Below are 27,824 nucleotides of genomic sequence, written 5' to 3' on the forward strand. Positions count from 1 at the left end.
TATGTAAGATGTTTCCCATGAATCTTTAAGAAGTATGAATGATAGCTAAAGTCATAAACCAATAAAACTTGCAATGTCAATTTTATTACACAAATGTGGAACAGACCTTGTAAACGGTAATTAAATCCTCAATTTTTTGGAAGTTGTGATATTGCATTTTTTCATCAGACATTGAGTATGGATTTCCAAAAGCAAACACTGAAACCCAGAGATCTCCAGTGATCTATCTAGGAAAATATTTCAGTTCCCCATTAACACAGTCAAGCAGCAAAATGACAAAAGATAAACCCTTATACAGTAGTATAATAGTACAATACTATTAACTACAGTAACGCAACAATTCCATTGTAAACACGGGTATTGGTATATTAATTCAGATCACACTGATACACAGGTTGCACTGACCCCCATCACCACACTTAACTATTTGATGAGACAAGGTAAGTGGAAGAATGTCTTAATTATACTTTATATACATGTGTTTTATATATTAGTTATATATATAATACAATTCTATATACATAAAGAATATACTAATATATATTTACAATATAGCATCTACAAAAAAACAGCCATGGGAAATTGCAACTCCAACCCTAACATGTTTATGCAGGCATCATACAGAGCTCTGCTTGATGACCTCCAAAGTAAGTAAAGTTAGTTATTGTCCCATAGTATTTTACCAGGCAGGTACTTGGTCTTTAAATCTCCTTTCTTGTTCTGGTAAAGTAAATCAATGCAACAGAAACATCTTAAAAGAATGATTTTGTGGAAGATAGCTGGGTTAGAACCTAGTAAAATGTCCCATATAAGAATTTTGAACATTTTCAATCCCACCCTTATAAACAGTTCCACAGATACTACTTCCATTTATGCAGACTATACTGGTTTGAGCTAGATTTCCAAATCATTTACATTGTGATATGAGTTTGTACTGCTTTGAAAATGATTATATCTCCATTTTAAAAGACTGCAGAAAAACTGAAGACAAATTTTCCACACTAGAGTGAGCCAACATAGTAACAATAATCTTTTGTTTATGACTCCCATATCTATTTTGCTTTAGGTTTACTTTTTTTTTGGATGCCATGTAAGCATCAAAGGATATGCTAATGGTAAGCCATAGTGGCAGTGACAGATAACGCTTTAAAGGTGAAATGCATAATTCTCTAATAACCTTGGTAGCATAGTCACCTTCCATGAAAACACACAGTGCAAAGCCACTCTTTTTGCATCACATTACTCAGCCTCAGAAATTAAGAAATAAACCTCAGATTTTGAAGTTTTTTTCTGTTTTGGTTTTAATACATGTAGAGCTGAAACTTATTTAGAAGTATTGCTTCTTTAAAACAGATAGTATTTTTTTTCAGATTCAACCATTAAAAGAATTAAAAAAAGATACCTTTAGCACTGCAAGACAGCTAATTGTTTTCTGCAGGTCAGCTAATTGTTTTCTGCAGGTAAAGCTGCACAAAAATAATGGTTCAGTCAACTCAAATTGCAGTATTAAATTCTGGAGATTTGTGTGGCAATTGTTGTATTCAAATATTGTTTATGTATAAAGATCAAACCCTGAAAAAATATGTTTGCTCTGCTGAGATGTCTATTTATATCCCCAAAGTAGCTTGGAGTCATTCACTTTTCAGTTCATTTAACAGATTTTACAGATTTCTATCACCTCACTTAATATTGCCTAAAAGATTACCAGTTGTGAAATTCTTTCACATTAAAGAGAAAAATATTAGAAACTTTCCAACCAACCTGCATCTAACTATCCTTACCCTGACATAACATGAAACACTACACTCTCTTCACATAACATTTCACAACCAGAAAGCATACTTGATTCAGTTTATTTTGTCTTTTCACATTATTGTAAGCAAATATTTTAAAAAGCTTTTCTTTTAAAAAAATATCAAATACAGAAGAGCTTTGTGTTTTCAAGCTGTTTATTAATGTTACAGCACAGACTTTTGAACAACTGCAAGAATGACAAGTTTGCATATGCTGACCAGTTTGTGTTTTTTAAAAAAAACAATCTACAAGAGATGGTAATATGTAGCAAAATAGCTTAATTTCAAATATGAATGGGCTCAAATTGCACATTTCAGACCTGAATCAGGGTATTATACTGCCTGCAACACCATACAGGAGTCTCAGCACGTTAAGCTCCAGCAGCACACCAGCCTCCCACTTGTCACAAATACGCCCTTTCCCTCTTCCCAAAAGATGATACATATGCAACAGTTTCTTTTGAATTTCAGTAATGTTACTTGAATTGGTGTTGCTTTTTAGTGTTACTTTTCAGTCATTCATATGCTTTTCCTAACCTACACATTAACGGTGCACACAGTGGAGAGTGCAAGGACAAAGGAATGTGCTTTGTACTTCAGAGTGGAGGAAAGGAAAATTTGAGGCTCTTTGCCATGCATTCCTGTTGGAGTTCATTCTGCTCTTGTGAAAGGTAAACCTAACTCCCACAGGCTTTCATTGTGGAAAGTTCCACTGCATCACAGAAACGAAGCCATTAATGATGCTTTTCACACTGGAGTTGCATATCCCTTCACATCCATTTGCAAATCCCCACGGCAATTTGAAAGCTATTTTTCCAGGGTCCCCAGAGTTGAATTCATCTGGGGTTCTCTGGAATGGTATCTGGCAGAACCCAGATTTCTCCATCCCAGGAGTTTAGAAGGCAAGTAATAAGTGGTCAATATCAGCTACAATACACAGTCATTCAAGAAGTTCAAATTCATCTTTTGTTCAAATCAGGATTTAGAAGTTTGGGAACACTAGACAAAACACCACCAAGAACTTCAATAGCTCTTGGTTCAAGAGAGTTTTTCCTGTCTGAAAATTCAATCTGTTGCAGTCAAGTCCCCAGAATAAACTCCTTCCCATTGTTCGCATCGCTTACTCAGTAAAAGTCCACTCAAGAAAGGCAAACAAAAAATCACTTTCTCAAAAGTAATTGTGAATCTTTTCTTTTTTAGAAACTCACGTAGGGTTACAGCCCAGTTTGTCAGCAGACAGCTCCATATCACCAGGACTGTGCAGCTCCTGGACACGAGGGGTTCAGCATGCAGACTGCTGCTAAATCCTTTGGGAGAGTGTGGTGTTGGGGTTGTTTACTTCATTCATTTTGGCTCCCCAAGGAGGTAATGAGTAAATAAATACTTAAAGATTTCAGAATATTTTCTGTGAGCCACCAGGATAAAATAATCATCTGCACAGATGTTTTAACAGCACTGAGAGGAGCCAGTTCCATCAGAGACAAGGAAATAATTCCAATTTCAATTTCACGTCAAGTGCTAACAGAGGACTCCAGAGCAGGCATTTGTGACCCAGCCAGCGCTGCTCTGGTTTCAGACCAATTTGCTTTCCATGGAGGCTCCCTTTCACAGTCACTCGTAAATCTCTAACTCAGAAGCACAGGTTTGGGAACTTCAAAGCCAATTAAGCCTGTCCTTTAGTCCGAAAAGTCACAAAGCTTACTGCCTCTACAGCCTGACCGCAGACAGAGGAAAACAAAACAAAATCAAACAAACTGCTCCTTCAGGTAGCAGAGAAAGTGTGCTGTGGAGGGGGAAGGGTTAGGAACACCATGCCTTGCTCATTAAAACATAAGAAGATTAATATCCCAAGTACATCATCTGTAGTTGTTTTCATGGAATTAGTGGGAACTAGGTGGAGAGCGAGGGAAAGATCTGTAGATCCTTCTTGGGTATAAGAGGGCTAATACCAGCCCGAGGAGAGCTACAGGGATGGAACAGGAGACCGCTGCTGACAAGCCTCTTTGCAGGAGGCAGCTGCCTAAGGGAAGCGGCATGGCTATGGGGAGCAAGGCTAAATCTGGGCTGGTTTATCATCTGCTTGAAGTAATGAAATGAGCCAGGGTGGCAGTTCATCCTTGAGCTTTAAGGTTTATTTTCGAATCCAAAGAAAATGAAGCTCAGGGGTACTGTGAACTCAGAATGGCAGATTTCACACAGCTTACCCCAAAATTAATAAATGCCTTGGTGGTATTCCTTTCTTTCTTTTTTAATTAAGTGTTTTCCATATAGAGCAGAGACAGAAGTATTAAAATTAAAGGATACACCAAATCTTATTACTAGTTTTGCTGTTCTACAATTCCAATGAGAATTTTACCATTTTCAGAAGCTTCCTATATGTCTGTCGAGCTTTTGTCTTGTTCTGAGGCAAAATTTGATGCCACTTCCAGAAGATGGGGAGAGTGCTATACAGAATTAATCTCAGCTGCAATTCCTATTTCAAAGTATCTCTTTGAAGGTAGTACAAGCAGCAGATTTGATATTCTCAGAACATAAGCATCACTGCATATCTACTTTGCCTGACAGTTTAAGTGAGACATTTGAATATTCTGTCTTGATTGCAGTATTCCACATTTCACTTAAGTCCCACAAAATCCTTCACTGCCAACATTTTTCCTCCTATATCACACGGCGCCTACCACAACACATTCTGAATTGTAAGGAACATCCACAAAGCAGAAGTACTAGGTATGCCCTGTGGCGAAAGTCAGATTCATTGCTAAAATAAGAAAGAGATCCAAAACACTGCTTGGGGACCACTTTGCACCAGTATCTCTTGCCAGAGGCAGGTTACTGGGGAAAAAAAAAAAAAAAAAAAAAAAAATCCCTTGTGAACCTTTGAAACTATCAGTACAAGAGCTGAACATACATCAAATCTAAAGAAAGCAAATTAGTCTTCAGGTTTTAAAATAGAGCTTGACTTAAGAAAAAAACGCACAAAACTGACTTGTCAAAAATTAAACTTGATTAAAAATTTGTCAGGTTTTTTTGTGTGTGCAAGAAGAGAATTGCATTTCTAGTATAAGTGAGAGACACCTCTGAATACATGAGAGTTAACCAATGGGAGCGCTCATCCAAAGGTCTTGCATTCATGTATTTGTATTTGGGCATTATGGATTCTAGACTAGAGCTGACCTTAAAAAATACACCCTCTCTGCAACAGAGATCGATGACTTCTGAATTTTTCTTACTTCATTTTAGTTTAATTAACTTTCTTCATAGAAATCTATCTCCTTACTAGCAAGTTGCTGAGTCCAGGCTTTTCAGGGCCATAACTACTCCAGAGCTACTCTGCACAGTTCCCCTCCTACACCTGAGGGCAGGTATGTGCACACAGGTCATGGAGTCCATCTAGACCAGCATTCATTCTCGGAAGTGGCCAAAGGAAGAAATCCAAGCAAGTACAAAATAACAATGTATCTACATATGACAGCGGTCCAGAGCACCCTTCCAAGCTTTCAAGCCCAGCTCTGGGACTTTACCAGAACTGAGCACCCCCCTTAGGCATTGCACTGGAAAGCAGAGCAGCCTTGCTCTCCAACCCTCACTTATCATTTATGATGCTACTGACCACTTATATATACCCCATCCCTCAGGTCTCTTTTTTTCCAGAGTGAGGAATCCACAGGTATGTAACTCACTTGCAATAAAGTCATTCAAACCTGAGATTATCTTTGCTTTTTAAGCTCATTATTTCCTTCTGAAGACAGAAAGACCTGACCCACATGCTGCTGAAGGTGCAGCTGTGCTGTGGACTGTGGTATTTCCCTAGCAGAAAGCTTATAGAGAAATTAGGGAGTTCACAGTGGCCTTTATCACACTCGAAAGCATGAGGCGAAAAGCCTCAGCATAAACCAGAGCACAGCTACCAAATCAAGAGTGAGGCTTTGAGATGTAAACCATGATCATATAAGACTGGTCTGATGAAGCCTGAAGACTTGAGCCAGCTGGCTGCCCAAGCTACATCTCTTGCTAGGACCATAAGACCTTGGTGACCACTAAATGAAAGCTTATGATCGTTTCTGTTACATCACCCTTGCATCATAATGCCACTCACCGCATCGCAATACCACTTGCCTACTAGAAACGTACATATGCCTGTATACAAGTATTAATTTCGCACACACGTACCCCTGTGAACAAATGCTGTTTGACCATGTCTATGGCAAAATGAGTTCCTTGTTAGTTTGAAGGTGGGATTTCACCCAGTATTTTTCACATTTTGAAAACATACCTAGTTTTCTATTATCTCAGATCCCACTATTTTTAAAATGTAATAGTTGTTTTCTCTTCCTTGCTACCTTACTTACCCAATTGCCTGTGGTATGAGGTCTTACTGGAGCACAGATTATATTTTTTTAAAAAAAAATAACCACAAAACTGCACCTTACTATGGAATTGGCAATACCTGGGAAAAGACCAAGTTTCTTTATGCTAGAATTTGATAGGACAATGGAGCACCTACTCAGAGACTGCCAAGTTATGATTCACTAAGCAGAGTCAAGGTTAGACCCAGATGCCAATAAAGATTCATTAAGTATGAAATACAATATCAGCAGTGTCTTTGTAATGACCTGAACACTAATTTTGGCTCAGAGCACTCCAATTCCCCAATGAAAGAAAGGCAAAAGGGAACAATTTAACAGCTTTTAACCACAAGTGCGATAGCACTATTGAAAATATATTGGGAGCTATATAGAAGTGAGACTAGGCAAGTGATATAAAATGTTGCAAATTAATAGTGTTTACCTAAATTTTTCTTTATTCTAGTGCAAAGAACAACTCACTTTCCTAGTTATTTTAATATTATTACTGCACCAAAACAATAAATTAAAATTATTTGCACCGTCTAATTCCTATACAATGAATGCCATACCAGAAAACTAAAACAGTTAGCTAACACAATAGTACCTAGAGAAAAGATTAAAATTCACACAATTTTTCCGTTCTCAACTCTTCGTAAATGAACAGCATGAAAAATAATTCACTAGTAGAAAAGGAAGGTTAGATTTTCAAAAGAAGCAGAATTCTGTGGGAAGAAATACTGAGGTTGATACGCCCTTTTTAAAAAGCAAATGGAAATAAAATAAAGAAAACAACAAAAAGAAAGCTTACAAAGTTGGTAGAATAATTGTTTGGGGTTTTTTTTATTAAATTTTACAAGCTGTTTTTGTGCCAGTAGGTTATGCTTGCTTGTCTCCCAAGAAGCATTCATTATAAGCAACCAATAGTGAAATCACACTGAATGAAATTTCATCCTGGATAAAGTTTTATGTTCTTTAACTTTAGACTGAAATTAAATTTTCAGCCCACTTTAGATTGCAGTGCAATTAATTTCTGGAGTAACAATCACCATACCACTTTCACTTTTCAAAACATCATGGCTTTGTAACAGAAACAGGGGGAACTAAATAACAGATAACAAAGCCATTTATAATAGATAACAAAGCCATTTCTCCTCCAAAATACTCCCTTAAATTCAGCCCCAATAGCAATAATTATTATTAGCAATAATTTCAAGTTACCATTGCAGGCTGGTCAAAGTCCTCCATGAAATCAGTTGCTGGTGATAATAATTTCTGACTGGACAAATGTCCATATTGCAATCAATGTGACTTGGTAAATAAGTTTGCTTTGACAGACTGAATATAGAGGGTGAACTAGGCTTTGATACTAAATTATTCTTGTTACCATACATAAAGATCATAACTAAATCCAGTCACATTTACAGTCTGAAAAGATGTTTTCCTTGATACTGGCATTAATGATAACATGCAAAATATTTTACATGACTTAAAGAAAAAACACTTACAAACCTTTTTTAATCTGAATGATAGATTTTACATAAGTCATCATAGGTTTTTCTACACTGGAGTTTTAAACCAGCTTTTGGAGGACTGCAATCAGCAAACGCCTGTGAGTTTATCTTTCTTTTCAACTGCCTTGGAAGATTTTTATTCCAACAAATTAAAATTAATCTAAAGCTTAGAGCTTATGATTTTTATCATCCCACATACTTACCCCTTCACACTGGACATTTATACACCATGCAAGAAGAAATAAAATATGCCAACTACTTTGATTCCTGCAAGGATTCCAGCCTTGCAAGACGTGCACGAACAACATGGATTTGTCTCATACAGGAGCAAAACAAAGGTAGAGGTATGCTGCACGGAGCTTCTATCACAGGACTGGCACTGAATTCTCCTTGAAGAAATGCAGTGTTTATGGTTACTTATAAATGCCATGTCTTTGAATTCTGGAACAATATTGCAGAGTTTACATTTACACCTAGAATGCTGCGCATCCTCCTGAGTCTGTGCTCCACAGCCCAACCAGAACAACCCCAGATCAATTGCCTTTACAACATGAAGCAATACATTTTACCACAACTGCCAATTTTTCTGCTGCAAAATGAACCTACTTAAGACTTCATTTAATCATGCACCATATATGAAAGGCTTCTAACTTTGACTTAGCTTTTTATTTTAGATGAAATATTTTAGTTATTTCATACAGAAAGCCTAGAGTTTGTGTTTATTACATCCTATACTCCTTTAACACAGGGAATCCTCAGCAGGAGCAGCTGGACTTTTACAGTTTTGCAACTAAATAAGATAATGTTTCTTCTATACCTGCCAAGCACTCTAACAATATGTGAGCAGTAAAAACAAATATGCCTAGAGATTGACACAATAATATATTACACAAGAAAATATTTTAAGAACATCTAATATAGAAGCCATTATTTTGTACTACTTTACTCTTTTAACATTTTTAAAGAATGATTTATTCTTTTTTGATCTTGTAGTAAAACCATCATTTTTTTTCAGTGCCATCACCTGATTGTGTCATCAGGGATCGTGCTGACAACTACCTTTTTCTATCTGTTGTACTCTACTACTCCCATACATTCACAGAAAGAAGAGTCTTGCAAAATTCAGCATACCTACATGATAAAAACTGACTTTCGAATCTAGTCATTAACAAATTAATATTTAAAGATATTCTAATAAACTCCTTTATTCTGCCTTCAGCTCCTAGAATAATTCTTAATCTTTCTTCATATAAAGTGACTTCTTTTACTGAGAATTTTCAGACATGTGGCAGCACAACTGTTAAGTAATTGACATTTAAAACTGCATATCAATATACTCACAGTGCAAAGAAATATTAAGATAACCCAGTTCTAAACACAGGGAAGGGCTGGAACCATTCCCAACTTCACAATGGCTTTCTTAGGGGTTAGTCTAATTACAAAAGCTAATTCTACCAAACTAAACCACACCACTATGCCTTAGTCTTGAGTATTTTGTATAAGGAACACTAAAAATGCAAGTAGCTTCAGCTACAATCGATTAGCTTAACTGGTTTCACTTCAGTCGTCATTTCTAGCATTCTGAAAGGGTAGAAGCCTTCTTTTCAAACCCTTACCTTCAAAACAAATACCTCATTTATACTCAAAACATGCCTTGTGACTTTTTAATCTCTTTCATTGTTATCGACAGTTGTAAAGTTCCCATTGCCTTGATTTCTCCATAGGAAGATTACCCATCCTGCAGACTCATGCACTGAAAGCAATGTGCAACATATGGGCTTACAGCCATCTTTTCCTTAGCAAACAGTATACCCAGACAAAAGGAATCAAAAGAATTGAAAGTTATTCCTGGAATTTCACCTCAGGGTAATCGCAAAATAATCAGTCTCTTCCTTATCTGTTCACAATGAACGCATAATTCTAATAAATATGTTATATTCATAAAGACAATGTATATCTGAAAGATGAAACAGGAAAGTCAATACTGATTTCATTAGTTTTACAATGGGAAAGATAAATAATTTGTTTAATTATGGGAAAAAAGAAAAAGTACATCATCATAGTTTAAAAATATCTAAAGGAGCAAGGCAGTGGGCAAACAGATTAGAACATAAAATGAAGCACCACATGATGAGTAACCCAGCAGTGCAGACAAAGTAGACTTAGGCATAATTAAGAAAAAAATAGTTTACAGATGATTGAAGACAAACAGTGAAGAAAATCAGCAAGTTCTCCAAAATTAAAACATCCAATAAAATATTAGAAAAGCAGAAGTTCTTTAAAAAAGTAGTATGCATGTTGGCAGGGAGGCAGCCAGACCACAAAGGATCTGGGAAGAAAGTGGCAGACAGTATTGACACAGCATAGAAGTTAATTATTTGCCTTGGAATTCAGTACAAAAGCCACAACAGTGATCAGGAATTTTATTTTATTTCTAAAAAGAACATGTGTTTAAAAAGAAATGGAAGAACCAAGGTAATTAAATATTTTCTGTGAAACTCCAAACCCAAGAGTTACAATTGCTTCTGGCTTAAAGAAGTCGATCAAGACACTCGTAATTCCTTTGGCACAGAATGTCATTTGGAACAGCCTAAAATAATTAACTAATCTCCATTCCTGCAGCTTCCCAACCACACAAGTTATCTCCTTAGTCATGAAAAATGGCAAGCGATTCTATGAAGTGTTTATGTGATACATTGTGTTACAGTCATCAGGAGAGACACAGAGTAATAAAATGTATTTCTACCAATTAATCATGCCCTCAAATGAAAAACAGGGTACTACGTAAATATTCAAAACTGTCATCTGCAGCCAGGAACAGAATATAAGGTACTGCCGTTTTCTCAGAGATGAGTTCTGGTTGAAACAGACTAACAAAATTTGAGTATTATTACAGTAAAAATCTACCTACTTTTCATCATCCACTCACATCCATCACCAGCCATGGTATTACCTGTAACTGAGTTTCACCATCCAAAAAGAAGACTGGGGAAAAAAAAAACCAAACCACACACACAAAAACCCCCACAAAGACCTCAGACTATTTTAAACCCAAGTCAGCTCTCTGTTTTTATATTTATGGTTTTGCACATTGGCGTTGTATTGATCTAGATCCGAGGAACTTGTGCTTCACATCATGCAATACTCTGAGGTTCCTCTGAACGTTGCTTTGGGTTTGCACAAAGGCGACAGGCATCATCTGCATGGTTTACTTCTCTGTGCAGAAAAGTAAAAGCTGAAGATACAGCATGTGGTTGTGTCTGACATCATATCACACCGACCTGAGCTCAGGAAACAAGATGATGAAGGAAAGACAAAAGCCAGAAACATACAGCATTTTGTAATTTATTTTTTTTTAATTAAAGATTATACTAGCTCCCAAAGAACTGTATCCTAAGCTCAACAAACTACTTAGTCTTTCAAAAGCATAGCATTCATCTAATAACTTCTGAAGTTCAGCTCTTCAAGATGTTTACAGAATCACAGCAATGAGTCTATGTTATCACAACTTATAGTATCAGCATGTAAAAGACATAAGACAGAGAGTCCAAACCACTCTCCAGCGGCAGTCAGCAGTGCATGCTGAAGAAAAGAATTTAAGAAGCAGGACAAAATTTTTTTTATTATTATTATTTTTTTTTTTAGTAAACCATTCCAGCTTACGGCAATCAGTGGGCTTCTTGAGTTAAAGGTTGCCCATCAGTACATTAATTAGCCACCTATAGACTCATCTTTTATGACTTTATCCAAACCCTTACTCAACTTCAGTCAAAAATAAAGATCAAGAGGTTGGTGATTTAATTTCTAGATCACAAGCATGGAATTCTTTAAAACCAAAAGGAAAATAACTGTAACTGTTCCCATTTCTATAATGATTCAGTGACATTTACATGAAAATTGCTTCATTCACAAATCAAGGCACTATTTCCGTTTTTATATGTCAAAAATACTTGCATTAAAAGCAGATAATTTAGTCTTCTTAGAGCCATCTCAAAAAAAAAACAGTGAAGTAATATTTTTCAAGTGTAAAAAAGTAAAGCTCCATAAATATCCTTAAATATAACACAAATAAGATAAATGCAAAATTAATGACTCTAGAATTACTAATTTACTGGCACATTTACAAAGTGCTAAATTATCATCTCACCACAAGAGATGGGAAACAAGTGATGAAAATATGATTTTCCTGACAAAACCCACTTTTTTCAATATAATGATAAATTACAGTATAAGCCAATCCTTTTTAATTACAGATTTTATTCTTGTCTGCTCAGTGTATTGAAGAGGACGAGATCCCGTCATTGCGCTAGCCCCAAGGGATACCAAAACAAAAAATCCCACTGATGAAACCAAGTGAGGTATAAATTATCAAATGAAGATGTTTACCAGTGTTGTCCCTTAATGTGTCTCCTTACCTATGCCAAAGTTTTATGAACTAAAGTGGGTTTAAATACTGTCTTACCCTTACGCATAAGAATTAAAGAATTAACCTCCAATATTCTGCAAATATTTTCTGACACATATAAAAAGTTACCCTGTGGAGGAGGTTGTAGCATATAGTCCATGCTATGATAAATCCGAGAAGGGTGACATGGATATACATGAAATCTCTAAGTGCATTTTTCTGCCACATAGAGCTTGTGCATTTTTCTGCAGCATAACTTGCTTCTCCAATTCCAGTTTGTTTTTAAAACAAAGACTTGCAGGTACAGAGCAATTATTCCATTTTTTTCTTGCATATAATGTTTCTGTTTCATTTTTTCATTGCACTGAAATGACCCATCAGAAACGCAGGGCACAAGATTTTTCTATGATGTAGTATTTCTGTAGTGCTTTGTGCCACAATTGCTGTAATTTAACCTTTATAATAAAAAAGATTCGTCAATAAAACATCAGTTTATAGTATTAGTTTGGAACTGTTTATTTCTTCCATGAAACACCTTTTTTGTTCTGATTTACTCAAACAGTTTATCCTCCTGGAGTACTTGCACAGCACTGCCAGAAGCAATCATCCAAGATAGGCTGCACTAGCTTAAAGGACAGAGAAATGCATTTGATCCAAGAATACATAGCTGTATCTATTCATACAGACAGCAAAACAAGTTATAAAGTGTTTTCTATGATTTATTGTTTGTTCCCTTCAGTGTAACTTATTTTAAAACATGTACCAAAGTTAATGTGGCATCATTTCATGGTTTTGAAATCAAGATGCTACCTGAAATAAATGACTGCACTGTTCTATCAGCACCAAAGAAAGCACCAAATGACATTACACTTAAGAAAGAGAACATGAGCTATACCACACTCTTCCCTCCAAACATGATATATCACAAAAACAAACCTCACATTTCTGCCTCTCCACCCACCCCATGATTTTTAACTTTCTATCATCTCAAAACAGATATCTCAAGCAAACGTGTCACCCTCTGTACCCACCCTTACACAGGCACACTGCAGTACTGCTTCACAGAGCTGCGGTCCTCAGCTGTATTTTCCAAAAATCCTAATTCTACAACATTAACGTTTTATGATCCTTTTGTCTGTGTACATGGAAAGAATTGCCTGGACATTTTCACAAAACCCCACATTCAGAGTCCACCTCCATCTTTTGAAGTTATCTGAAATCTGTTAATGTGTCATTTTTAAGCACATATTAATCAATTAGTAAAATTGATTAACAGCAAGGCTGTGTTTTTAGTAGGATTCTTTCCACCCCTCCTATCACCCCTAAAACTGATTCATCTCCAGCGTCAAGGACTGAAGTACCATCAGAATTTGAGCACTATGAGATTCAGGCTTCAATGGGTTTATGTTGTCCCTGGGATGTTGCCCTTCTGCCCAGCAAAAGCCTCAAATCTAACAACTGGTATGTGCCATGCATGAACCAGTTTGCTTTATTCCCTCAGAAATTGAAAATTTAAGTCTTTTTTTTTTTTTTTTTTCCCTGAAGCTCTAGAGACTGAGGTTACTAATTTGAAACATTTTTGATCAGACACCTACAGTTTGAGCTAGAGAGATCAACTTTCCGCAGCTAACATACATAAGAAAATAGTTATATATGGGTTGGAGGAGGAGATGTTCACGTGCTATATGGGATGCAACAGCAAAGAAGTGTGAGCACAGTAACACACACATCACACCTGAAGCATCTCATTTACACAGAAGTAGTTGGACAATTTCCCTAAAGAGTTGTGCAGCCACCACAGAGCTTAAAAAAAAAAACCACACACAGGTGGTTGCATACGGTATTAAGCCATCACCACCATCCCCATAAGGAAAAGAAAAAAGCAGCAGTGTCCATTATATGATCCTACCCCTCCCTGTCTCCTATCTCCCTCTCGTGATTTGCTGTTACAAGTATTTATCAACTCGTGCAAAGAACAAAATCTTAATTAATCTAAGCGAAAGCAAGCCCCTCAGGGTTTTTGTTTTGGGGTTTCTGGACTCGATAAATCTTCGGTCTTACAATTCCCAGACTATTCTGCACAGCCACGCAAACATTTGCTGCATGTCAGTAGAGTGAAAGGAAAAGTAACGGAGAACAGAGAGGAGCCAGCACCTGTGGAAGCTGGTGGGGAGACTTCTTTTTAAAAAGCTGCTGCCAACTTGAAAGCACATTGAAGCACACACTAGGGCAACTCAAAAAGCACTAACAAACAAAACTTGAGCTTTTTTCTTGGCATTCATCAAAAGGAAGATTGCTTTTAAGCATTTGAAGTTCTAGTGACAGCATCGATCTGTTATTTTATTACAGTTGCACTTCACACAGCTATTTAAATACAGTTTAAAACTAGAATAGTTAACTAAACACTGCAGTCAATCTCAAAAAAAAACCCAAAAAACTCTCCGCTTTTCCAGGAAAAAAGCTCAGCATCTACACTCTCAGACTCCTTTTATCTCGCAAAAGCGTTTCACATAGCACCAGGTCAGTCATGATAAACCTGAACTGGTTTACTCAAGTCAGAATTGTAACCACCTGAAATTCAATGCTGTTGTGAAGAGTTCCTCTTCCCCACCTTCACTGGAAGGTGTCTGAAGCAACCAGAGTGCCTGTGCACGCAACCAGCGCGCTGCCAGAGCCCGTCTGGGACCCGTGCACGCAACCAGCGCGCTGCCAGAGCCCGCCTGGCTTCCCAGTCTTAAAGAAACTCTTCAGCTGGGGGAAAGAGCACGGCAGGTTTGCTGTATAAATCAATAAAGCATAGTTTATTCAGATAAGAAGATAAAAGTAACTAATGTGCAGGGAAAATAAGATGAGGCAAACCACTTTTGAACCAGTAAGTGCTAAAAATTCAAAAGGTGAGAGAGAAGAGAACACACTCTGCTGACCACCGCTGTGTACATTTGGAATACATTATTGACTGTTAGCAGATACAAACAAAGCTGAATGTATTTTAGATTAAGCAGGCAACTTCCTACTTATTTATACTAAAATCAAATAAACCCCCAAAAAGTGAGAGTGAAGAGGATAAATGGGGTATTTCCCCTCGGTTATGCATGTAGGAGGTTCTCTCGCAGCAGTGCTCCAGCAGCAGTTTAGACTAAGCTAACGTACCTGACCTAACACCACCCACCGGAATTGCTATCACAAATAAAGAGCAGGGCCAAGAGTTAACAGTCTTACAAAAACACTAATGAACTCTCTGCATAGCTCTTTTCATTTAATTTTGAAGCATTCAGAAGCATTTAAGAGCTACACCGAGCTGGTAGTCTCTCCCCTACTCAAATTATTGATAAATGACAATTCATTAAATCCCACCAAGAAAGCTTTTGCCAGGCTGCTCCTTACTACTGCTCTTAGAGTTCCCTTACGTTCCACAGACCGAACAGAACTTTGGCATCATCCATGTAGTAAGAAAATGATGCAGTAGCTTGAAAACCCACTCTGTAAAAACGCCAGTTACACCAATTTGACCATTATTTTTGAGACTATAACTTTTTTTATTATGTAAGCATTAAATTGAATGTGTGTATGGTTGTGGAAAAAAGGCTAATGCTACATGAACAGCGAGCAAGCTACAGGGTGTCTTCTCAAGAGAATATTTATAGTCAGTAATAAGTATCAGTAAACACTCTAAAAGTGAGCTGACTGAATATTTGTCATTCATTTTTTTATGACATAGAAGTAGCAGTATTTATAAAATTTGAGAATCTTTTATAGTTCAAAAACAGATTTAATGACATGTATTTGCAATATGAAATAAGAATTATGATAAAAATTGAACAGGTGACAGCTGTGCAAGTGGAATTAAATTTAATTATAATGCATTACTATTTGAAGTGACTACTTTAAACCACACATTGAACAGTAAGTTGGACAATATGACTATTTTTGTTAAAATAATTAATGTTAATGTAAAACATTGAAATATGCTAATACTCTAAAAAAGCGATAAGAAAGAAGGATACATGAGGTTAATTTATCCTACTTCATTCTTCCAAAATACATCATTGTTTCCCTTCTGGTGTGTGGAAAGTATCTCAAAATTATGGCAAAGACTGAACGTTACGTACTTTTGCAATGAAGTCTAATACAAGAATTATTCTGTGAAGTGGCTGGTTTGATTTTTCTCTCTGCCTGTACTTTCAGATAAGTGTTCTATATTTGAATGCACTATCTCTAAATACTTTTCACTTCTTTTCTCGGTACTGAAGATGAAACCATCATAATTGTCTCCAGCAGCAAATGCTTTTAAGTTTCCTCTACAAGTCCTTCTTTCCCCCTCTGTTTTCTGAAGAATATTTCTCCTTTTTTCTAAGTGAACTTCCAAAAGAAATTAACTAAATTTTCTAAGACTGGCTAGACTGTGTGGACTGTTGTGTGGTTTTTTTTTTTTTAAACACACAAACATGCCAGAGTTTTAAAGGCAGCCAGATTTCAAAAGCATAGTTCACGTCACTTCATTTGTTGTAGATATTTATTTCAAGTTGTACCAAGACAATGAAAGCTCCAAATCTGCAGAGCCTTAAAATTGCACATTTAGGAAACAGTAGTTCCTAGATACTGCATGTACCAGGTTATGCACATAACTCCCTGGAAATCTTCACAAATACATATCCCCTAATCTCCTAAGTGTGATCAACATGAATGACTGCTGCTTGCTCAAAAACAGTACCTAGCAACTTCGTTGTTTGTTTTGGGTTTTTTGGTTTTTGTTTTGTTTTGTTTTTTTTAATACATATTAGTACTCAGAAACCAAAAAGAGAGAATTCATTTTGAGCAGAGAAAAATAAGGCTGATTTACAAAATTCTTTTGATCTAATTAAAGTCTTTGCAATAGAGGCATTCCTGAACTGTTAAAAAAAATATTATTAAACAGTAGATGAAAGATCTCCTTGAAGATTTTGCTGGTTTTCTTTTCATCCTGTGGAACGTAAACACCAATGAACTCAGTATGCATGAGAAAAAGCAAAGGAGTTTTTCAGGTTTTGCCTCTTCCCCCTGCTACTACCTGCCTGAAGAACAGCTTTCTGTAGACACAGCTAGCCTGGATTTCAAGACATACAAGAGTTAGATAAAGACTTAATCACTGCACTCAGGCTCCCTGCTATAGTTCAGAGGGGCCTACAGACAAAATCCGTAACTTCCATTAAACCTATCAATTCCATTACACAGGTAGTACAGGTACAAGATAAACTTGTACCCTTTCCCTTCATTTCTTTTGTTCACCAGCAACATAACCAAGGACAGTCTGAGCACTCATATTGCAGCAATGTGATGGGAATGGATGTTAAGGATAAGAGCAGCCCACCTAAGGTCCAATTTAAAAAACAACAAACACACAGAGAAAAACCCAACACCCAACTTCCTCCCTTTTCAGAATTCATAGCAAATTATATATGTCTTGTGAAACTCAAAGAACTAAAAAGGAAAGAAGCAATACGAAACCCAGCCAATCGGCACCAGAATAGGTTTGCTAATGCTTCATTTGTCAAAGACCCTAACTTCTACAGATTTAGCAAAAGCAATCCTTAAGCGCAATGGTAATAAAAAAGAAAAGTATTTGCTGTGCCTTAAAATATTCTTCAAACTATGACTATCAAGGTGATGTATTATGCTACTGAATACTCCACTGACTGTCAGTGGATTGCTAACCATCTTTTCATTTTCTAGTGCAGTCTAATTTGCCAAAAAGCAAATAAACTCTTCATGCATTCACAACATCGCTTACATATGAAGACTAGTAGAACTATGAGCAAAATTCAAATGATACTACAAGTAACTAGAAACAATTACAGTTAAAATACTAAATGTGAATACAAAAATACTGCTGAAAACCTTTAATTTGTTGCCACTAATTAACACAATTGTACCCATTTCTCCTTTATTCATTAGGTCTTTATTCTGTCATTTAAAACTATTTATAGTGACACTGGGCTGATTCACCATAATCTCCTTCTACCCACAGCCATTTACAATTTTTTCCTCCAGTAATTTTATAAACTTAATGGTGGTTGTTTGTTGGTTTTTTTTTTCCATTTCCATCTGCTGATAAAAACAACCTGTCTTAATACATTAAAAAAAATATTAAAAACACAGAGGTCAGAATAGCACCCATTGTGCAGCACAGTTTTAAAGAGTGCATCTTGACACTCATTTTACTTCCTTCTAATTCGGCAGATGCAAATTAGCTCAATGAGAGAAAGTGGATAGTGAAAAAGTATTATTCTACATTTCAAAATAGTGAACCTAGCAAAGTAATAAGTTTTGACATTTAAGGCTTTTCTATCTTCTACTATATGAATATGAAATAGGAATGATTATTTGCTTCTTTTCTCAAAAATGCCATTTCCAATCTAGCCTTGATCAAAGTGATAGAAAAATCAAAATAAAAATACAGTGTAATAAAATACACAGTGGATATTGAAGACAGTGTACATTTAAAAGTGCCAAAAAAAATAAGTTCAAAATTCACTTGGAATATTCCTCACTGTTGCCTCAATTTTTCTTTAGGCGCTGTGGGAAGCCACCATTTTTCAATTTCCAAGTCAACAAAAGTAAAATCCAAATTCTAAACCCCACCATGGAAAAATGTTCTGTTCCCAGTAAATGTTGTTAATTGGCATAATGGCATAGCAGCAACAACCTCAACTTCCCTGATTTTAACAGTTTCTACAAAAATGCACAGTATGCAGGAATGTAAACTGGAAATTTTATTCCAGCAATCCTTAATTCACAGACTATACATTAAGTAGTAAAAAGGCAGAAAATAATGGAGACTGCTGTTATTTTAAAATCCCACTTAAAAACACAGTGGAAGGAATAGCAAACAGATGACTTCATACGTAATAATGTCTGCACTAGAGACGCCAGGCTATAAGAAAACAATATACAATGAACCTGGGACACTAGCAATATCTTGTAGTATATTACATTTGATATATTTGATTTTTGATATCAAAGTTAGTTAATTATACCGATGAGAACTAATCTGAGCTGTAAGGTGCACAAACGATCCAAAGCCTTGCAGTTCCTATGATGGTCTAGACCACAACATGGCTAGCCACAATTGGCTCAATAACCTGCTGAGGTAGCCCTGCAGATTAATATTTCCAATTAGAGTTGAATGATCCTTCAACAAGGCATGTGTGTTAAATGTATGTTCAATACAACATATTCATTCAAGCCAGACTAGTTTTAAATTTAGCAGAGTAAAAATGTTATTTTATTTAATTCCACAGATATACTTCTCCTGTATTCAGTGCTGTATCTGCTTTGGTCACAGACATGCACACACGAAACCAAACCACAGCTCAATGGTACTAAGAACCTAAATCCAAGACTACTGAGCAGAAAGGTGCATTTCTTTGGAGTTTTGTTTTGTTTTTAATCCTTTACCGCGTTCCCATTTTCCATATATCACCACATTTATTTTTTTTCCTCTACCTCTCAATCCATTAAATAAACCTCCTATAATTTATTCAGATCCCTTCTACATCAACCCTAGTGCTCTTTCACTGCACTGTGCTCATTCTCCACTCCTTTTGTATAACTGAGTTTTCTCTATCTTTCCTCAGCGACGTGCAGGCTCTCCTTCCTGTAACCTGTCCCTCATTCTGAGGACACTGGCAAAAGCGACAAGTTCAATGTAAACAGGGGTGGGGGAAGGAAGGCAGTCAATAACATCAATTGAAAAGCATGACAAAAATTATCCACTCTAAGAAGAAAAGCCCCCAAAAGATTACACAAAACCTTTCTTATTAATGAGAAAATGTGAAATAACAATACCTTTCTAAAACTTGAATTTTATTTAGTTTTCTGTGATTACACTTCTGTACAAGTTCAGTGGCATCAACTGGAAGCAACAATCTTAAAGTCAATGACTGAAATAACTCCTGGAATAGAAAGACATTTCACAATGGGCAAGAAGTCTGCCTAGTGAAGCGTCTACTTTCAAAATCCAGTTATAAATGCCAACCTTTAACCAACCAGAAAACAAAAACTAACTTCTGTGCCAATGTCTCTGATCAAATGGGGAAGAACTTACCATTGAGTTACACACCAAAAACTAGTTAAATTCCAAATACACCAAAGAGAACCTTAAAGTACTTGTGGGTGGTTTAAATAAAAGCTACGTTCATTGACTACAATATTCAGTATGAATTTTTTACTGAGCTTTCATAAATAAGTCTATTCAGAGAACTGCAAAATATTACTATTTAGAAAGAAAGAAAATTCCTTTCTTTAGGACCTTTCACTCTCAGCTTTAGATTACTTGCCATGATCCCTGCGTTCATCCAGCCAAGTTCATTTTGCACTCACCAGCATACCAGTTCATTTATTTTAAATAAAAATGAATTTATTGATCAGGACACCAATTTACCAGTATTTGCTTGGAAATCTGTGGATGCAGTACATATAGTTCAATACTTTGCTTACATATATATCTACATATACATGCAAAAAATCAATAGTAAATTGCATCTGTCGATATTACACCTATAAACCTCAAAATGCATGTGTGTAAAGATACATACCCCCACATATATATATACAAACCTCTATGTATATGTATAAGTACAAACATTTCAAACACGTACATTACACTTTCTTAACTGTGCATAAACAATACCATACTAACAGTATCTGAACACAGTTTAAAGACTGCTGTAAAAATCATCACTGGAAAAAAAATCCATTTCTCTTCATTGCAAATGTTTGTTAAATGTAAATGCTGATATTCTATTCCTTGGAAGAACGTTTGTCTGCATGTAGAATTTCATGATAAAAGGCTTTCAAGTCCCAGGTTTCTCTAGATAAACCCCACTGGCTTACTGATGCATGAATGCACTGAAATTGAATTACTGTACAACAGCAATTACTTTTCACAGTACAGTTATAATGAGAATCAGCTTCACAATGAACACCAGGTAGCTACAGTAGGAAAAGTTAATAAAAAAGAAATCTCTTATTTGCATTTTCCACTGCAGCAATAAAAAGGTAGTTTTCTCAAAGAAAAATAATCCTTAACACTCGGTTTGCCGTCTTACAAGTACACCAACAATCACTTTCACAGGATTATCTTTACTTGCAAAGAAACACTAATGAAAATAGAAATTTAGCTGCATAGCTGAAGTTTTAATAATAGCTCTCTGAATATTCCCTAATAACTTATTTATGTTTCATTTTGCTTTGTTTTTCACTTCCCTCTATCTTCCCTTGACTTTTTTATACCTTTAACTAGGAAAGTCAAAAGCACTAAATGAATAGTTTTAATTCCACCTGTTTTTCTACTATCAAGTTAGTAGCAGCAGTCATTTGTTACTGAACGTTATGTCATCATGCCCTATTCCTTCTCAGTTTCAAAATTAGTCACTAAAGTATCATAAAACTCTGAAATATTTTTCTTAAATTCTAAAAAATTATAGCTAACTTAATTTAGACTGATCAAGCACATTTCCTATGAGTGAAATCACTACAAGTCCAAGAAAACCAACTGAAGCAATGTCACAAGCGACAGTGGATTATGCAAGACTCTCAAAGGGTTTATTTGGGTTTGGATGTAAAATTAAACCCACTGCTTAAAAACACAGGAAACATTTCCACTTAGGCCACTTTACGGGCAGTAAGATTTTTCCAAACTTGAATGTCATAGTATTAAAGGCAAATCGATACATGTACATTTGTCACAGCCAGAAACAAAGCACCAGCAACATTGAATGAAAAGCATTCTTCAGTGGTTTTAACTGAAATCTTGTCACAAATATTTCAAAATAAAATCTCAAGTTGCCTCTCTGAAACTCAATCAAGTAGGGCAGTATTAGGAAGGAAATGGTTAACAGGAATATCCTGAACTGACATAAATCTAAGGTAAATACTGAACACTGGGGAGGGAGGGGGGGGGGGGGGGGGGGGGGGAAAAGTAGCTTGTAAGGGTTTCCATCAGTAAGTAGATGACAAAAGGTTATATAATTGGTTTAGCACTTTCAGTTTTCCATTTATTTTATGTATCTGACAGCACAAAAATAGGACATTCTGTGATAGGATAATTGCATACTGAAGGGTAATTCAAGCAGGCGATGAATATGATAAAAATCACACTGAACCAACTAATCACTATGAAAAGCAATGAGATAGAAAGATAAAAATTCAACCAGAATATAAAGGGGGAGGAGGGAGAAGAGAGTTCAAATGTGATTAGGAGATTTTAACAAGTTAATGTGTTTGAAAGCATAAGGCAAAACAAAAAAAAAACCTGAAGGCCTTTCCAAGCCATCCGATTGCAATATTTCCAGGTCTTTCTTCTTGACCTTTTCAAAAAATTAATCATTTTATATACTGTGGCTTTCTGAACAGTTGTCACAGATTACTACATCTGCTAAAACCTGAAAAAGTATGTTGATTAAAATGTTTTATCTACAAAGTACTGTAAATTAAACCATGAATTTTGTTGTCTACTTAAAGCTGATTTAATGAATGGCGCAGAGTAACAACTTGAGGTAACAAGGCTGGAACACGTTTTCTGAACACTTGGAGCTGAACCCTGGCCACGGTCACTCCATTATTTCTAGGGCCAAGAGAGATTTTGTAAATTAGTACTTAACCCAATACCAGCACGAGCGTATCCTAAAGTATTACTCTATTTAGGTTTCAGTGCTCTTCGTACAAGTTTCCATCAAAAGTTTATGTCAAAATCCTATTATTTTAGAGGCAAGGTGATGCAGTATTACTTTGTCTCAGCATGGAGCAGAGGCCTAAGGTCCACAGGAGCTTTGTAACTCCTGTGTTCCCTCCCCAGATATGAAAAGAAAATTAGCTATGATGTACCAAAGATGGAACTCATGCAAAACCTGAACTGTACCAAAAGGGGTTGTACTTATCAGGGCATAAAATAACTAAGCACTACTCACTACCCAGAACACAAAATATCACTTACTAATCTCTAGTTAGCAAGGTGAGCCACATTATATTATCATGCAAAAAACAGTAACTTCATTGGAAGGTGCACTAAACAGATCCTTTTTTAAAAAAGAAGTCACCCTGTCCAAACCAAGCTTCTAGCTTCCTTTTCAAAGATGGAAACCTTCCAAAGACAGGTCTGAATTTCAGTCATTTTTTCCGGCACTAAAACTCTTTCACTCAATACGACATGCATGGTTTAACTTGACAGAATTTGGGCTTATTTTTAGCCAGAGCATGGTGGTCTACATTGGTCCTATATTTTTTTTCTCCCCAGATAAAACCACCATTTATATGAAGAGGCCAAACCATTTAAACACTCACCAACATTAGAAAACATTTGTTAAAAAGCTCTAATTGAGAGGGAAACCACCCTTCCCCAGTAACACTCCACATTGATGGAATAGAGCTCCTCCAACCAGCAAGTGTACAGCTTGCTGGCCACTTTTTGTGTTAAATGAGTGCTGCTCCAAGAACATTTTCTTCACATTGTTATGATCTCAGGGCAGCAGTTTTCCCTGCTAAGGAACAAGGAAAACAACCCCCTCCAGGGTCAATGTTCTGCAGGCTTCTGGAAGCTGTTGCACATGTCTTAAAGTTCAGTTTTTCTCTGAAAACAGACAGTAAAAATAGCATTGCGGGGTTCCATGTTTATTGTCTTTCTCTACTCCCCTGCCAAGTGTGCTCAGTTTACAAGCTGAAATATGTTTTCCTTCACTGCCAGCCCAGAAAATTCAACCTTTAAAACGTAGCCAAATTCCTTCCTCCCTTTTGCACCATAACAAATAATAAAAGACTGAATGTGAAATTGTATCTGCAGTTGCACAAATGGAATCCCTGTCCTTTGTGTGATGCCTTCAGCTCCACAGTTGAGATACAAAGACCTCCAACTCAATTGAGCAGACAAATCTGGCTAAAATAGAGTAGCTGGTGGCAAACAGCATCACCATAATGTCCCATTAGTTTGTTGATATAGGTGATGTAACAGGAACCAGTTACATGCAGTCGCTTAAATTTCTACCAAAGAATAATGTAAAATGAAAACTACAACAGGAAAAAAAAAAACCTGTTATCCTTTAGGACGTGCACGTTACAATGAACTCCTATTCAATACAGTAAAACACAGAAGTTAGAACTTTTTTAATGGTAAATCTAGTCTAATAAGACACTAAATCTACTGCAAAAGAAGGATCAGAATGGAGAGCCAAAAAACCAACCCCACAGAAACCTACAGATGTACCAAAAGCTCAATATAGATACTTAACGATCATGAAGTTATCTTTAGAGTAATGTAGGACTTTACCACAATTAGAGGAACTTTGGATTTAGTTCCATTTGAGGTATCTGCATCTTTTTCTAGATTTGAACTGAAGGACAGTTATTTAACTCAGAAGAATCCCTGCAATACAGATTGATTCATTGCTTACCCGTACAGCTTCAGACTTTTTATGAAACATTTCTTCCATATTCTTTGCTAACTTCTTCACAAGCTGAAGGCCATCGATTTCTTCTATTGCAACATCCTTCTCATATTCTTTATATTTCTGGAAGAAAAAAAAATATGAAAAAAAATTAGGGTAAAGCTGTTCACAGTGAACTAGCCAAAACTTTGACAACTAATTATTAGTTTCATATTACACTTTTGCTGACATTCTTCATTTATTTGATGTTTATTTGTGTGACAGACAGCTGCTTCATGCCAAGAAGCTGTCACAGGGGTAGAACTGGGTTAGAACCAGAACTCCATTAAGAAAACTTAACAAAAATATTTATCTTGTGCGCTGTAGGAAAACGATAATTCCCCTTCACGTTTAAATTACCCCTCCCCACAACTGAACGACAGCCAAAAAAAGTAGTAAAAAATTCTCATATCCCATCCAAAAATCATTTAAAACCAGTGATATGCTTGGCAATCCACTGCGCTTTTGCAACCTAGAATCCTCCTCCTCCTCTTCAGCTGTACTTCCTGTAAATGTCTATTTGACAAGCTTTATACAATACTTACATTATTAATACTTATGCTACAAGGTTATCTAGACATTCTTAACTTCCCATGCAAAGAAACCCCCAAACAAACCACAAACGTGAGCCTTTATCTGAATGCAAGCCTGAAAGTATCCTTTATACAGTATGGATGAGCACTACCTTATGCTCCCTTTTCACAGTATGAATAACTCTCAGGCTGACTAAACACTAAAAACATATCCAAAACAATTTTTATCCTCTATTTTCTCCATATCAACATTTTTTCTTTATCAGCATTTATAATAAATCTTGTAAGAAAGTAACATACAAAACCCAAAGCATTTTATACAGAGTACATTCCTCTTTCCCATGTCATCCCACTACCGTGTGTGCTCTCAGAGGCGATGGCTTTCAGTCTAATTATCGTTTTCTTATATCTATTTAAAACACATATAGTTGTGATGAACTAATCAGTGCCCATTACCGACCCCTTAACCTAGTCACGTACTTGTATCTCCACAATCCTGCAAGGAAGATGAAAAGCAAACCTGGCTTCTACCAGCTTAGCCCTATGTGCAAAAAATACCTTCCAAACCTCTAAAGCAGACTCCTATGGCAGCCCACAGCACAACATTTGAGTCAATAAAATGAGCTTAAAAAGATTCATTAAAATTTGCCTTTAGAATTATTATCTCCAAACCTTGTATAACTCCAGAGAAGGAAGGATAAGGGCATCAAAACCAGTGGCTCTAACCACCTGGATGAACAATAAAAGGATCAAAACAGTAAGTCAGGACCAGTCGTGTCCTGGCAGGTGACGGAAGGGCTGTATTGTAAAAGCGCACCTGTGCATATTGTACCCATTTCTTCTGACAAACCTAATTTTCAAGGCAAAGTAACACTTTGGACTTGATTTAAACTTTATATTTCTCTGTAAAAACTTGTGCAAACATTTGGATAAACAAATAATATTTGATAATACATATTTCCTATTTCATAATAGGGTTACCAAATACAAAGTTGTCAGTAAATATTTAGGACAATTTTTTTTATATTGTCATTTCAGTAACAATTTCATTTTTTCCACAGTATTTCCTCCTACGAGGCTTTATTCTATCTGAGATTTTAATAGTAGTCTAAACAATCTAAGAAACCTCAAGCAGACCACCCTGTATTTTTCTCCCAGGAGGTAGGAGGGAAGATTTGATTTTTCCCCCCTTCTTGGTCCATTTAAATGCCATAAGCAGAGTTCCAATTTCATTAATGCCATTACTAAACTCACTAACTCTCCACTCTGAAAAAAATAATTTATGATTGTACAGTGATTTGTCTAAAATAGAAAAAAAAAGTCTGGGTTTTTTTTAATTTGCTGGAGAAAATAAAAGAACACAGTAGACTAGAGGTAAATGTTATTGTAACAAACACTAACTATGACAAAATGTAGTAAATTAAGACTAAATTGAAAACATTCCCAGTTAATTAATGATGTCAAAGTCTGTCCATGTCCCACAGGATTTGAAGCTTTGGAGAATTTAAAACAAATGAAACAAAATGCACTGCCATGAATAACTATCGTATTTATTATGTCAATAGATCAAGTACAAATTTGAATCACTTATTTCAAGCTTCACAGATCATGCTCAACATATCAAGCGCTGATAAAAATGGTTTCCTTCAGACTTGACCTTTGAGTTCTTTGAAAGTATTCAAAAATGCATCACTTCAAGGGATTATTTTCAGGTCATCTGATTTATTGATTTAAGCTTTGACATCAAGTAAAGAAAACCAAGCAATTATTCACGTCATTTGTCTGAAATCTGTTGAAGTCGACAAATTTTCTAGGCACACAGAATCATACCATGTAGTCTATCAGGCTATTGTGAGAACATATTAAAAAGCCACACGTCCCAGTTTTGAGTAACTGGTGCTTTTGAAAATGAATAACAACTTGCACTTGAAATAGACAGCAATTAACTGATAGTTTATGATTTCATAATTATGCTAGTTCACAGTAAATAAATTCATTTTTCCTAATTTAAATGCCAAATTTCCATCATAAAAAAAAAGTTGGAGGAAACAGAAAATATTAAGTTCTATTTGAAAAGACCACACATCTTGCATGGTCCATGTCTAGTCAATTGCTGGAAACCTTCAAGAACATTTGAAACAAACTAGCTAGAAGTACTTACTCAATCTGCAAGACATTGGCAACCAAGGGGTTTACACAATATGTATTTTACGTTCAGTATTTCGTTGCCATAAAAATACTTCTATTATTTTTTCAGCCATCCGTGGAAGGTTCCAAAACAGGAGAAATTATGTGGTTGGAAAACACACCAGCTGTTTTTAGTATCCTTGTGCTCTAGTGATTGTGTCCGGAGAGAAGAGGTGCCAGCTTAATCTCTGCATGTCTCTGCACTTCCTCTCGGTACTCAACATGCATAAGGCTGGGAATTGAGCTTCAAGCTAGAATCTGGTTGATTTTATAAAAAAGATCAATGCAAGGAACCTGAATCACAGCACATTGTGGAAAAAACGAAAACACAATAAATTGTAACAAAGGATGTCATTAATAATGGATTCTTTCCCTTTCACTGCAGAGGCTGTCTGACCTCCAGGCCCTCCTCATTTCCCTACCACTAGATTTTTACATATTAAATTTGATTTTAATTTAGATAAATTAGCTAAACCTGCAAAGTCATAGTGCCTTGGAAATAAACTTGAAATAGTTTAAGTAAATTACTTGTTCCAGTTTAATGTAATCTTGAGAAAAAAGCAGTGTGCCACTACAGCTGCAATTAAGCAAAAT

At 36.0% G+C, this 27,824-nt stretch overlaps 1 protein-coding gene across 5 annotated transcripts in view; it reads right to left on the reverse strand.

Annotated features, from left to right (window-relative positions):
* The window catches only part of CACNA2D3 (calcium voltage-gated channel auxiliary subunit alpha2delta 3), a 468,802-nt gene that overhangs the window by 344,442 nt on the left and 96,536 nt on the right, over nt 1-27,824 (reverse strand). For all 5 annotated transcript variants that reach the window (XR_008821687.1, XR_008821689.1, XR_008821688.1 and 2 more), the window contains one exon: nt 24,478-24,594. Coding sequence is in view for 2 of the 5 variants with exons in the window: in XM_056337957.1 (XP_056193932.1) it covers nt 24,478-24,594 (117 nt within the window). In the remaining 3 variants the exon portion in view is untranslated. The remainder of the gene's footprint in view (nt 1-24,477; nt 24,595-27,824) is intronic.

This window comes from Falco biarmicus, chromosome 4 (genome assembly GCF_023638135.1).
Source record: "Falco biarmicus isolate bFalBia1 chromosome 4, bFalBia1.pri, whole genome shotgun sequence".
Lineage (NCBI taxonomy): Eukaryota > Metazoa > Chordata > Aves > Falconiformes > Falconidae > Falco > Falco biarmicus.